The 15,521-nt window shown below is 38.8% G+C and overlaps 1 protein-coding gene across 10 annotated transcripts in view; it reads left to right on the top strand.

Annotated features, from left to right (window-relative positions):
* Positions 1–15,521, top strand: part of FUT8 (fucosyltransferase 8) — a 339,974-nt gene that overhangs the window by 238,759 nt on the left and 85,694 nt on the right. For all 10 annotated transcript variants that reach the window (XM_060095987.1, XM_060095982.1, XM_060095985.1 and 7 more), the window contains one exon: positions 8,460–8,574. In XM_060095987.1, the coding sequence (XP_059951970.1) occupies positions 8,460–8,574 (115 nt within the window). The remainder of the gene's footprint in view (positions 1–8,459; positions 8,575–15,521) is intronic.

The following is a 15,521-nucleotide window of genomic DNA, read 5'->3' as shown; positions in this document are numbered from 1 at the left end:
TATTTAAAGTTGAGACTTTCAACAAGTTTTGTGATCACTCCTATTTGATGGGTAGGAAAAAGAAAATGACCATGTTTGGATATGATGAAACCTATGAAATGTGAAAAATAATGGGTGTGATGAGAGTAATGGAAAAGAGGCCTATAAAACTGAGAAAATAATTTAAATAAACTTCAGCTTAGCCCTGTAACACCATTATAAGGAAAGACATCTCCTGTGTTTTCATGATCAACTCACACAATTTCATGAGTGGTAACTTTTCCCACAGCAACTATAAGATAATACCATAGGCTATGTAATAGCCCATAGGGGCCTCAGTTTCATAATCTGAAAAAAACTTGAACCTCTGTTCAGTGTGTAAGACTGTAAGTTAGTTTCTTAAAGGAGGCAGTATGTTGTAGATATGGTTTTTCCAACTAAAATTACTCTTTTTCATGAAAGAAATGTTTTGAATCTTAGGTGGGAATAATACATATAAAAACAGATAAAGCATCACATATTAGACTCTTGTCCTATTTTAAAAGGGTAAACATGGAAATAGTCAAGCTGTAAAGTGTCCTGTGCATGGATAATGTTGACACATTGAACAAATGCCTGAAATGCTTCACAGATGACCCTGTTATCCCAAAGCATTGTATAAAGCTGTTCCACTATTAGTTGGGTGAATATTCTAAACTGTGGCCATGATTTTGAATTTTTATTTGCATATTATTAATAGTTTTGTTTTATTCAAGGGGGCTATTATCAGGTATTCTCTGTTAATCATATGTAGTTCTGATGATTTTCTATGATAGTAAATAAGACTTTAATTATTTTTCTAGTGGGCTTCCATTGCTTTGCTCCTAAATGGTTTATCATCTAGTTAAGAACCAGGAATAGAAGAGAACTGAGACTATGTCATGTACTCCTAGATAAATCACCGTTGTTGAGGGCTGGTTTCATCATCTGTTAAATGAGTCCTCACTGATCAATCCCGTTCTTCAGGGTGCTACAAGGCACTGAGTATTGGGTCATTTTTCTGACTGGCTGTCAGTCCCACACATTACTGTCACCCTCATACCCAATGGATCTTTCCTCTTAGTTGTGGAATTATTAGTAGGTACTCTTCAGACACAAGGTAAAGGTTCTGAAGCAACTCTCTGAGGCATTCTAGCATAAATAGCAATGTCTTAGTCTGTTTAGGCTACTATGACAAAAAAATATCATAGACTGTGTGGTTTGTAAACAACAGAAATTTACTTCTCACAATTCTGAAAGGTGAGAAGTTCAAGATCAAGGTGCTGGCAGATTGGGTGTCTGATGAGTGTCCTCTTTCTCCTCCATAGACAGTGCCTTCTCACTGTGCCCTCGTACAGTAGAAGGGGCTAGAGAGCTCTGTGGGGTCTGTTTTACAAGAGCACTAATCTCATTCATAAGGCTCCACCCTCATGACTTAAGCACTTCCCACACGCCCCACATTTGAATACCATCACACTGGGCATTAAGTTTCAATGGGTGCGTTTGGGGGAGACACAGATGTTCACTCTAGCAAGCAGCCACCACATATACTACTTTGTTTGTATTATCACTAATCCTTTTTAAAAAACTGTGTGGAAGGTTTTATAATACTTATTTTAAAGTGAAGAAACTATGTCTCAGAGATGTCAAAATAACTTTCCTAGGACACAAAGCTGGTAAGAGTTAGATCCCAAACTGAGAGATCTGTCTGGCTCTCAAAGCTCTTTTTCCTCTGATTCAAAATCTTTCTGATTTTGCATATTTACAATGAACAGAGTCCACATTTTTGTACTCCAGACCCCTTACTTTGATATTTGTTGGTGCATAACATTTTGATTGATATACGTATAACATACAAAATATGTGTTAATTCTGTTTATGTTATCAATAAGGTTTCTGGTCAACAGTAGGCTATTAGTAGTTAAGTTTTTGGGGATTCAAAAGTGATATGCAGATTTTCCACTCTGTCGGGGGTTCAGCACCCCTAACCCCTGAGTTGTTCAAGGGACAGCTGTATACTTTCTGATAAATAGAAATAAATTTCTAACTTTATAATTTTCACAAGCAAATAACACATACTTATAAGCATTCCCTGAACAGAAGAGTTAATATAAAGTGCAGAGAACGGGTAAAGCTGGAGTTATTACTAGTTAAGGATTATTCCCCAAAATTCTCTAGCACAAAATTGGATTTGTGAAAGGTAAAAATTCTCAATATTATCTCATTTAAAATTCTTGAAAATTTTTTTCCACTTTTTCATTCAGTTACCTATTCAAAGATATATACTGAATGCTTTCTATGTGATCAGCACTGTTCTAAATGCTTGTTTGGGAGCAGGGAGGGGAGTTTGAAAAATACCCTGCTGCCATGGAGCTTAAATTCTAGTAGGGGGAGAAAAATAATAAAATAAAGAAGTAAATGATATATATTAGAAGATGATAATTGCTTGGAGAAAAATAAAGCAGGGAAAGAGGAGAAGGAAAAGCAAGGGATGTGATGGTGACTGGGTGGTGAATTTTTAACTGAGATAGTCTGGATAGCCTTTTGGGGCAGGTGACATATGAGCAAAATTTTGAAGGACATTTGGGTGAGCCATGTGGATGGGTATCTGGGAAACCAGCATTCCAGGGGAAGGAGGAGCAAATGCAAAGGTGCTAAAGTAGGAACATGGCTGACATGTTCAGGGATTAGTAACAAGACTCTGTGGCTGAAATAGAGTAAACAAGGAGGACAGTAGTAGAAGATGAGATCAAAGAGGTAAGGGAGGAGGAGGAGCTTCAAGATGGAGGAGTAAGACAGGGAGATCACCTTCCTCCCCACAAATACATCAGAAATACATCTACACGTGGAACAACTCCTACAGAACACCCACTGAACGCTGGCAGAAGACCTCACACCTCCCAAAAGGCAAGAAACTCCCCACATACCTGGGTAGGGCAAAAGAAAAAAGAAAAAACAGAGACAAAAGAATAGGGACGGGACCTGCACCAGTGGGAGGGAGCTGCGAAGGAGGAAAGGTTTCCACACACTAGGAAGCCCCTTCGCAGGCGGAGACTGCGGGTGGCGGAGGGGGAAAGCTTCGGAGCCACAGAGGAGAGCACAGCAACAGGGGTGTGGTGGGCAAAGCGGAGAGATTCCCGCACAGAGGATCGGTGCTGACCAGCACTCACCAGTCCGAGAGGCTTGTCTGCTCACCCGCCGGGGCGGGCGGGGGCTGGGAGCTGAGGCTCGGGCTTCAGTCTGATGCAGGGAGAGGGCTGGGGTTGGCTGCATGAACACAGCCTGAAGGGGTTAGTGCACCACGGCTAGCCGGGAGGGAGGCCGGGAAAAGGTCTGGAGCTGCCGAAGAGGCAAGAGACTTTTTCTTCCCTCTTTGTTTCCTGGTGCACGAGGAGAGGATTCAGAGCGCCGCTTAAAGGAGCTCCAGAGACGGGTGCTAGCCGCGGCTATCAGCACGGACCCCAGAGACGGGCATGAGACGCTAAGGCTGCTGCTGCTGCCACCAAGAAGCCTGTGTGCAAGCACAGGTCACTATCCACACCTCCCCTCCTGGGAGCCTGTGCAGTCTGCCACTGCCAGGGTCCCGTGACCCAGGGACAACTTACCCAGGAGAACGCACGGCGTGCCTCAGCCTGGTGCAACGTCATGCCAGCCTCTGCCACCGCAGGCTCAGCCCACATTCCGTACCCCTCCCTCCCCACCGGCCTGAGTGAGCCAGAGCCCCCAAATCAGCTGCTCCTTTAACCCCGTCCTGTCTGAGCAAAGAACAGACGCTCTCAGGCGACCTACATGCAGAGGCGGGTCCAAATCCAAAGCTGAACCTCAGAAGCTGTGCGAACAAAGAACAAATGACAATGAAAACATGACGACCCAAAACCTATGGGATGCAGCAAAAGCAGTTCTAAGACGGAAGTTTACAGCAATACAATCCTACCTTAAGAAACAAGAAACATCTCGAATAAACAACCTAACCTTACACCTAAAGCAATTAGAGAAAGAAGAACAAAAAAACCCCCAAAGTTAGCAGAAGGAAAGAAATTATAAAGATCAGATCAGAAATAAATGAAAAAGAAATGAAGGAAACTGTAGCAAAGAACAAGAAAACTAAAAGCGGATTCTTTGTGAAGATAAGCAAAATTGATGAACCATTAGCCAGACTCATCAAGAAAAAAAGGGGGAAGACTCAAAACAATAGAATTAGAAATGAAAAAGGAGAAGTAACAACTGACACTGCAGAAATATAAAAGATCATGAGAGATTACTACAAGCAACTATGTGCCAATAAAATGGACAACCTGGAGGAAATGGACAAATTCTTAGAAATGCACAACCTTCCGAGACTGAACCAGGAAGAGATAGAAAATATGAACAGACCAATCACAAGCACTGAAATTGAAACTGTGACTAAAAATCCTGCAACAAGCGAAAGCCCAGGACCAAATGGCTTCACAGGCGAATTCTATCAAACATTTAGAGAAGAGCTAACACCTATCCTTCACAAACTCTTCCAAAATAAAGCAGAGGGAGGAAAACTCCCAAACTCATTCTACGAGGCCACCATCACCTTGATACCAAAACCAGACAAGGATGTCACAAAGAAAGAAAACTACAGGCCAATATCACTGATGAACATAGATGCAAAAATCCTCAACAAAATACTAGCAAACAGAATCGGACAGCACATTAAAAGGATCATACACCATGATCAAGTGGGGTTTATCCCAGGAATGCAAGGATTCTTCAATATACGCAAATCAATGTGATACACCATATTAAGAAATTGAAGGAGAAAAACCATATGATCATCTCAATAGATGCAGAGGTTCCTTTCGACAAAATTCAACACCCATTTATGATAAAAACCCTGCAGAAAGTAGACATAGAGGGAACTTTCCTCAACATAATAAAGGCAATATATGACAAACCCACAGCCAACATCGTCCTCAATGGTGAAAAATTGAAACCATTTCCACAAAGATCAGGAATAAGACAAGGTTGCTAACTCTCACCACTATTACTCAACATAGTTTTGGAAGTTTTAGCCAGAGCAATCAGAGAAGAAAAAGAAAGGGAATCCAAATTGGAAAAGAAGTAAAGCTGTCACTGTTTGCAGATGACATTGTACTATACATAGAGAATCCTAAAGATGCTACCAGAAAACTACTAGAGCTAATCAATGAATTTGGTAAAGTAGCATGATGCAAAATTAATGCACAGAAATCTCTTGCATTCCTATACACTAATAATGAAAAATCTGAAAGTGAAATCAAGAAAACACTCCCATTTACCATTGCAACAAAAAGAATAAAATATCTAGGAATAAACCTACCTAAGGAGACAAAAGACCTGTATGCAGAAAATTATAAGATATCGATGAAAGTAATTAAAGATGATACAAATAGATGGAGAGATATACCATGTTCTTAGATTGGAAGAATCAACATTGTGAAAATGACTCTACTACCCAAAGCAATCTACAGATTCAACGCAATCCCTATCAAACTACCACTGGCATTTTTCACAGAACTAGAACAAAAAATTTCAACATTTGTATAGAAACGCAAAAGACCCCGAATAGCCAAAGCAATCTTGAGAACGAAAAACAGAGCTGGAGGAATCAGGCTCCCTGACTTCACACTCTACTACAAAGTTACAGTAATCAAGACAGTATGGTACTGGCACAAAAACAGAAATATAGATCAATGGAACAGGATAGAAAGCCCAGAGATAAACCCACGCACGTATGGTCACCTTGTCTTTGATAAAGGAGGCAAGAATATACAGTGGAGAAAGGACAGCCTTTTCAATAAGTGGTGCTGGGAAAACTGGGCAGCTACATGTAAAAGAATGAAATTAGAACACTCTCTGATAACCATACACAAAGATAAACTCAAAATGGATTAAAGACCTAAATGTAAGGCCAGACACTATTAAACTCTTAGAGGAAAACATAGGCAGAACACTCTATGACATAAATCACAGCAATATCCTTTTTGACCCACCTCCTAGAGAAATGGAAATAAAAACAAGAATAAACAAATTGGACCTAATGAAGCTTAAAAGCTTTTGCACAGCAAAGGAAACCATAAAGAACACGAAAAGACAACCCTCAGAATGGGAGAAAATATTTTCAAATGAAGCAACTGACAAAGGATTAATCTCGAAAACTTACAAGCAGCTCATGCAGCTCAATATCAAAAAAACAACCCAATCCAAAAATGGGCAGAAGACCTAAAAAGACATTTCTCCAAAGAAGATATATGGGTTGCCAACAAACTCATGAAAGAATGCTCAACATCACTAATCATTAGAGAAATGCAAATCAAAACTACAATGAGATATCATCTCACACCAGTCATAATGGCATCATCAAAAAATCTACAAACAATAAATGCTGGAGAGGGTGTGCAGAAAAGGAAATCCTCTTGCACTGTTGGTGGATATGTAAATTGATACAGCCACTATGGAGAACAGTATGGAGGTTCCTTAAACAACTAAAAATAGAACTACCATATGACCCAGCAATCCCACTACTGCGCATATACCCTGAGAAAACGAGTTCAAAAAGAGTCACAATGTTCATTGCAGCTCTATTTACAATAGCCAGGACATGGAAGCAACCTAAGTGTTCGTCAACAGATGAATGGATAAAGAAGATGTGGCACATATATACAAAGGAATATTACTCAGCCATAGAAAGAAACGAAATTGAGTTATTTGTAGTGAGGTGGATGGACCTAGAGTCTGTCATACAGAGTGAAGTAAGTCAAAGAGAAAAACAAATACCGTATGCTAACACATGTATATGGAATCTAAGAGAAAAAAAATGGTCATGAAGAACCTAGGCACAAGGCGGGAATAAAGATGCAGACCTACTAGAGAATGGACTTGAGGATATGTGGAGGGGGAAGGGTAAGCTGGGACAAAGTGAGAGAGTGGCCTGGACGTATTATACACTACAAAATGTGAAATAGATAGCTAGTGGGAAGCAGCTGCATGGCACAGGGAGATCAGCTCAGTGCTCTGTGACCACCTAGAGGGGTGGGATAGGGAGGGTGGGAGGTAGGGAGATGCAAGAGGGAAGAGATATGGGGATATATGTATATGTTTAACTGATTCACTTTCTTATAAGGCAGAAACTAACACACCATTGTAAAGCAATTATACTCCAATAAAGATGTTAAAAAATAATAATAAAAATAAATAAATAAATAAATAAATTTTTTAAAAGAGATAAGGGAGGCCATATTGTCTGGGGCCTTGTAGGTCAAATTAGTAACTTCAGGTTTGACTGATTGAGATGAAGAGTCAGTTCAATAAGAGCAAAGGAGCAACATCATTTGACCGATATTTGACAGAATCTGGCTGCTACATTGAGAATAGACTGTAGATGTTGGCAAGGGTGGAAGCAGGGAGACCTGTTCAGAGGTTACTGTAACAATTCAGGTGAGAAAAGTGGTGGCTCAGTTGGTAGCAATGCCAGTGATGATACTTGTTCAGAGCTTGGCGAAATGTTTGCTGATAGGTTGGTAGGGAGTGTCAGAGAAAGAGAGGAGTCTTGCTTTTTACTTTTCTTTATTGGTAAATGCAAGTCATAGCTTTTGCTTAATGTAATATAAATGAAAACCATCTGCACCAGCCGTCAAGTTTCTCTTCCCTAGTATACTGGGTATTTTAGTTTACTTTGCAGGAAATTCAGCATGTTGTAATTGAAATTACTACGCAGGATGGGAAAGTACCTTAACAATGATTTTTATTAATTTAGAGCAAGAATTGTCAAATTATAGCTCCAGGGCCAAATCTGGCTCATAGCCTGATTTTGTGAATAAAGTTTTATTGGAAGACACACACTTTTTTTTTTTTTTTTTTTTACATATTGTCTATGGCAGCTTTCCTGCTAGAAAAGCAACAGAGGCCCACAAAACCTAGAATATTTACTGTCTGGCCCTTTATTGAAAAAAGTTTGCTGACCCTTGGTTTCGACCATTGTGTAAGAGTTGTGCCAAAATTTTCCTCTGATCTTTTTCCAAGTATGAAGAAGAAATTTAAGAGGGGACAGGAGGTGACAGTAGAGAGAACAAAAAGGTAATATTGAAACGCTGTCACCAATGTATTTCTCTCCCTTATGTTAGTCTACCTATTTCTTTGCTATGGGTATCCACTTTCCCCTGATATCTGACATGTGCTGTGTTGGGATATAAGTGCACATAATTGGCCTGGGGCGGCGGGGCGGGGCTGGGGAGTATTCTTCTCAATAGTAAAGATTTACTATAGGAATGAATCTGGGCTGCTAGAGACTACACTGTTGAATTTCACAGTCTTGATAGAAAATAAAAAATGAGTACCAGCATCAGTGTGAGCATCAATCTTTATAAAGAATTTGACTCTCTTCTTGTGACTTTGTGTAATCCTGTGATGAAATACAAATAAGTTAGACCCACAATGTTGTTTGCTTTTTATAGGTCTATAATGACGGATTTATACTACCTCAGTCAAACAGATGGAGCAGGTGATTGGCGGGAAAAAGAGGCCAAAGATCTGACAGAGCTGGTCCAGCGGAGAATAACGTATCTTCAGGTAAGAAGGTTAGGTTAAGAAATTAACTTGAGTGAAAATAGAAGGAGAATCATAATAAAACTAAAAGTAAGAGTTGCTGTTGGTTTTTAGTCTTCCTAGCCCTCACTTTTTGAAAGTATTTGTTCACTTATTTTACCTATTTATTCAAAAAGACTTTATGTTACACCTTGAGTGGAATACAAAGATAGCTAAAAGAGGTCCCTGCCCTAAAGGGGGCTACTTCTGACACACGGACATACAAAAACTACAGTGCAAAATAGGAAGTGCTGCGTTTATGTGAGAGATTAGATGAAATGCTCATTCGAGGAACATGTCAGGGATAGCTATGTGGAAAAGGTATTATTTGAACTGAGCTGTAAAGGATAATTAGGTACGATTTAGACACCCAGAAATGGAGAAGAGCATACTAGCTGGAGCATATGATGTAAGTAATGGTCCATACCTGGGAAAGAACAGTACAGGAACCCAATGAGAAATAGAATACTTTAGTTTGTCTGGAGTTTTGGTTGTGCGAAAAGGAGGGTTGGAAATGGTAGGTTTGGGAGCCAGATTGCAGAGGTCCTTGGGTACAGGTTAAGCTTTATAGTGCATAAGCAGTAAATGGTTGCTGAACGATTTTATTTATTGTATAACCATCATTATAACAACAAATAGGAAATATAAATCAAGGGTAAACTCCAAGTCTCAGGCCCTTTAAAATATATTCTCTTCATTTTTTGTGTGTGTTCTCTTCTAGCTCTTATTAATATGCTTACCCAGTGTTACATATTTGTAAGGATATAATTGATTTACTTTTGAATTTTGGTTTTTGCTTAATATGCCATAAGCTTTTTTCTATATTGGAGTCACAACCTGCTTTTGAAAGATTTTTTTTTTTTTTTGTGGTACGCGTGCCTCTCACTGTTGTGGCCTCTCCTGTTGCGGAGCACAGGCTCCGGATGCGCAGGCTCAGCGGCCATGGCTCACAGGCCCAGCCACTCCACGGCATGTAGGATCTTCCCGGACGTGGGGCATGAACCCGTGTCCCTCGCATCAGCAGGCGGACTCCCAACCTCTGCGCCACCAGGGAAGCCCTTGAAAGATTTTTATACATAAGAGTGGCATGATGAGAGTGCTGCTTTAGTGATATTAATCTGAAAAGTAGTATTTTGCTTGAACTGGATTCATTGTAAGAGACTAGAAGCAAGGAGAGCGTTTAGGATATGAGGACCATACTGAAGCTGAGAAATACTGAGGTGTGTGGCAGTTTGCATTGGAAGTGAAGAGACAAATTTGAGAGAGTTTGGAAAGATCGAATTGATAGGCCTTTCCAAGTAGCCGAAGGAGCTGGAATGAATGGGGTAATGTGTCATTAACTGAAAAGAAACTTAAATCAGGGGAAAACAGTGTATGAGTAAGTAGAATTTAACACTCCAAATGCTTGAAGTTGAAATGATCATGCTCATCCTTTTCTAGTACTGTTGATGGTATATATACTTTCTGTGTATAAACACTCTGTTTTCCTTTTAAGGTTAAGGTGCCTTATAAAAGCAAAATAATAGCCAGTGACTTTATTCTGTATATTTTAAGATGCACATTTTCTATACTTAAATAGGAAAAAGCAGAAAATCAGGTGTTTCAAGAGATCGTTAAAAACGAAACTGATCTTGGCATGCTTTCTCGGTCTCATACCCCCATGGCCGTTCATCAGAGGTGTCTAGAATGAGAAACACTTGCCTCCTGTAGGGAAGAGGTAATTATCTCCTATCAACTAGAACCTCATTCAATGAACTGTAAACAGCTGGTGGCTCAGAACTATCATCCTCATTTGAAATGGAAATAACTCTGGTCTCTGAGTTTCTTCCATTTCCACATATTCATTAAATTTTCACACCACAAAAGTTATATTTAAACTATGATTTGGCCATAGTTTAGCACCACCCCCAACCCGCCAGTAATAAGTACCTGCCACTTGCTTTAGTTTCTTTTTTCCTCTTGGTTTCTGAGTGGCCAAGTGTTTTCACCAGTAGTGTGAATTTCATCTTCTATGTGCTGATTTCTGTGGTTCTGTTTTAGAGAATTGCACTTGTAAATCATGCTAATGATTTAAAACTATATTGGCTTTTTAAATCTTTCAGACTTACAGTAAAACATCGTTTCACATGGACCTTAACTTCAGTTTCAAATATTAATTATTTAAGAAATTCTTACTTTCATGCTTTTTTTTACTGGAAAAGAAAATGCAATCTTTAATATTAAAGGAGATGGGGAAATCTCAATAGGAAAAGCCATATTTTAGAAAAATATTTTTCTTTAAATATTCAGTGTATGTACGATCATTTTTTCCATTTTTGAAGTTAAGAACTGTATTCGTAACGTATGATTTTTCAGAGATTAAAGATGCCAGTCACTCACTCATCAACTTCTCTGCACGGTGGTGAATAAGGGTCCTTTCACCCATTCCAACAAAATTAAAAATATGTATTTGTAAGGAACTCTTTCTGACTTGAATTTTTATTCCTTTAAAAAGAATGATTTGTCACTGGTTTAACTAAATGGATTAGAGAGTTTAATTAGAAGAGTTGAGCTATTTATACAGATTTTTTTAGAGTGATTACATTTTTCCATTACGTTTTCTTGATATTCAAATCTATTGGTGTTTTCATACCTTTACTTGAAGTGAAATACTACTGTAAAAAGACTATTTAAGCAACTTAGATTCTGAAAGACTTCAACGGGGCTTAGAAAATAAATAGTATACTAGGAAATAAAGCTAAGATGGGGGATAAAGGAGAAAATCTTTGACTTTTGGTACCTGTATTCAAAATAAAAATAAGCACTTCATATAACTTATTGATGGAGATTTTAGAAGGCTCTCCTTATTTAGCCATCAGCCAGCTGTTATATAAAGAGGATAATAATTTGTATCTAAGTAGAAAATAATAGGGAAAAGATATAATAAAAGCAAATATTTTTAACATTTTTAATCTCTTTGGGAGATTTTAGTCATTTAAATACCTTATTGTATTCTTGATAAATAATTCAGATAATTTTATAATTTACTTTCAATTGGTTTGTATAGTTGAAAACATTTTCAGTTTTACTAGATTTTTACTTATACTCATGAAACTTATTGTCACTTCTCATTATCACCAACAAGCATTTTTTAAAAACACTGATTTGTTTAAGGTATAATGCAAGACCTAGTACAAAGAAAAAAGCCTAGATTAAACCCTTGTCACCTGTTATATAAAAATTAATTAATTAATTAATTAATTTTTTTAAAAAGAAGCTTGATTTCCAGAAGTGGTGGTGGGGGGAACCTTGTCTTAATCCATAATAGGCGTCACTTTAAATCTAAGCCTTTCTTTCTGCAGTTATCCAGTCCTTTGAATTGAGCAAATATCATTATGTCTCAAGAAAATCCTGCTTGACTTACAATCATATAGTACAGTTAAGTTTGGTCTCAATTTTAGATTTCCATTCATTTATTATGGTTTTACTTGGGAGAAGCAATTTCACAAGATACTAGAAAATAGAAAGGAACTAGGGCAACTGGACTTCAGTGGGACAAAGTTCTGTGGTTGTCTTAATTAAGATTATTTTCTCTTCAGAGTTGAAGGCCCTATGGCATGGTATAAAAAGACTAAACTGACTAAAAGATTATAATAATCTTATTGAAGACAACCGCAGGTATACTATTGGGCTCAAGTAGAATGGACCAAGTAATTCTCTTAAGGTCTTAATCTTTTATATGTTTATCTGAAAAGTTCTTCAACCATAAAGTGAACATGAAATACTGTTAAGTCTAAATAGACCACAAAAAGGGTACTTGTTCATATATGAGAACTGAAACAAGCAGGTAAAGTGGCACCTTGTTTGACCTCAGCTGAGAACTTGTGCTTCAGGAGGCTCCCAGTTTTCACTGTATTGCACGTGTTCACAAGTGACCTGAAAGCACCTCAAGTATTGATTTTGAGGTTACAAATAAATTTTACCTAGTAGGCAATTTTGGAATCCATAGATAGTGAGGATCAACTATTTATAATGAAAAAAATCCCAACAAATTATAGATTTTATGAAGTTGACAAATACCACAAACACAAAACTCCAGAAGAATAAAAATTTTTATTAACTGCCTGACACTCTTTATAATATTGTTTCCCCACATTTCTTGTCTGCGTACTCTTTGATTACAATTTGTAATATTTTGTATAAGATGAATTGACAGTGATTTTGTAATATTTTTAATAAAGAAAAAGGGAAGATTAAGTCAGATTTTTCTCTAGCATGGTTGATCAGAAAAGTTTTTTTAATTATTAATATTTGTGATACGTAACATTTGCAACTTCACATACAGACATACGTTGTGTTTATAGTACTGCTATAAGCTTGTGCCCTGCATACAAAGGAATGCATATAAATTGTTTAATGTGATTCTCATCCAAAAAAAAGTATGCGACATATAATTGTTTTATGCTGCATTTTAAATAGTATATGCTACATTTTTGAGGTTATTAATGAGAGAAGAAAACTTTTGTGTTGACTAGGCATCACTGAGAACTGACTCCACTTCTCTTATTACCTGATACTTCTCATCCTGGGCACCGTGTGGCATGTTCACATCACAGTGCAACCTCTTGCCCTGTACCTATATTTATGTCACAAAAATAACTGTGCACAGGGCTTCCCTGGTGGCGCAGTGGTTGAGAGTCCGCCTGCCGATGCAGGGGAAACGGGTTCGTGCCCCGGTCTGGGAAGATCCCACATGCCGCGGAGCGGCTGGGCCCGTGAGCCATGGCCGCTGGGCCTGTGCGTCCGGAGCCTGTGCTCCGCAACGGGAGAGGCCACAGCAGTAAGAGGCCCACATACTGCAAAAAAAAAAAAAAAACAAACCTGTGCACAAAAGCAACCATGAACCACATACATGTATCCCTCTAAATCTAAACTAAGTGAATCCCCAGCTTAATTTTCCCATAAGAGGACCCCAGAAATGTTGAAGGCCACTTCATTTCCACCCAATACCAACACCAACACTGGGGAAGTGAAGTGGATGGGAGGGAGTTTCAAGTGGAAAGAGACATCTGTCTTAACTCATTATAGACAAAGTTTGTAAATTTTGACCAGGTGAACACACTACACAAGTCCCCCTCCTCCCAGAGCCTTTGAAGGGACCTGTGTAAATGAGGGTCCCTGAAGCATACTGTTACCGAGTCCAAGCTCGCTCTGCTCACTCACTGCACGACAGGCCAGTGAGCCAGAGACAAGGAATACGACTTTATTCGGAAAGCCAGCAGACCGAGCAGATGTCAGACTAGTGTCTCCGAAAAACCATCTTATCGGGGTCTGGTTGCCAGTTTCTTTTATAGAATCAGAGAGGGAGATGCGGTGAGGAAGTAAAGTAAAAAGGCCATTTGTCTTGCAAAACATCTCCTGACGAGCCTCAGTGAGGGGATGTGTTAGTTTCCTCTTTCTTGCAGCCATTCGCAGGTGGACAGCGTCAGATTGTCTCCCTGTGAGTTGAACAGCAGAGGGGCAGTGTTCCCTGAGGCAGGCCATTATGTATGATTATAATAACAAAAGCAATGAAAAGCAAAGGTTAAAGTCAAAGAAACAGATCCAACGTGGAGTCCATGTAACTCTTTCCTGTTACAATACATCTCAGTAAATCCACTCTGTCCACAAGAAAGCTCTTCTCATTGAAGTAGGAGGGAACCTGAAGTCCCTTTAGGGGGTTCTCAGCCCTGCTCCAAAGACATAAGATTACCCAAGAACACTAACGGTAAGAAGCCTGAAATAGAGAAAGACATTGCAAAATTAGATGAAAAGTGATAGATGCTGACTGTTAAGATTGGGTGGGTTCCGTCTCAAGTACCTAGACACAATAAAGACTACGTTGCCTCCAGTTAAAATTTTGCTTTAATTTGATATTGGAACAGCAGCTTTCCATTAAAGAGTGCTAACCTCTGACTAGGACTTTCACTCTCCAGCACTCCCTGGAGTATGCAGCACTTTCTCAAATTGACCATCTTATAATTATCAGCCTCTGTTAACTGACTGCCTACAACTTTTGTGAAAGGCAGCTATGCTGTAGGTGTGAGTCCTGGTTACTGTAGACCAGAACTGAGTGGCCTATCCCCTGACTTTTTCTGTCTTTTCAGTACGCCTCACTACACCTTCTTTTCCCTCCCTGTAACTGCTTAGCTCAGGATGGAGTATTGACTAAGGATCTAAGATCAAATAAGTCATAACTAGGGCTCAGTGATGTCATAAAAGCATACAACTACATGTCTGTGCAATTAATTATAATATAGATAGATATGCTCTGATCCTAGAAAATGGGCATGATAGTTCTCACACATCCATTATGGTATTGTGGTAGCCTTTCTAAAAGAGCTTGGATGTTTTATGTGGAATGCGATCATAAATCTGACCTACCTAAACCAAAAATGCCAGTTGTGATAAATATCAGGGGGTGGTGTATGTGACTTGCATAGCTCACATCACTTCAAACACCCATCTGAGAAAGGTTTGCACTGATTCTTGTTTCTCTATGGAAAGTTGAGGCATTCAAGTCATTACATTGGTGTTATATTGGGCTCAAGGTTTGGGTCATTTTGAAAATAGATGGTAAAACATCCAGATATCTTAAGGTCTCATTAAAGACCTTAAATTGGGAAGGTGAAAGGGAGCAGATATTTCTTCTTGTTCTTCTGGTGCATTAAAGGAAGTTATGAGGATGAAGAATTTTTGCAAGCTGCCATTTCTAAGCACTTTCTGTATTGCTAGATATTATGCAAAGTAACTTTCATGAGGCAGGTGTTGTTATACTCAGTAAGCAGGAGAATAAATTGAGGATTAGAGAGGTTTGTATAACTTGCCTAGTAGATGGCAGAGGGAAAAGGAAGAGTCTTAACTCCAAGTCTTTATATTCACCATTTAAGAAATAGTTTGAAGAGCCAGTGTTT

This window comes from Mesoplodon densirostris, chromosome 4, assembly GCF_025265405.1.
Source record: "Mesoplodon densirostris isolate mMesDen1 chromosome 4, mMesDen1 primary haplotype, whole genome shotgun sequence".
Taxonomy (NCBI): domain Eukaryota; kingdom Metazoa; phylum Chordata; class Mammalia; order Artiodactyla; family Ziphiidae; genus Mesoplodon; species Mesoplodon densirostris.
This window is presented reverse-complemented; position numbering and strand designations above follow the sequence as displayed.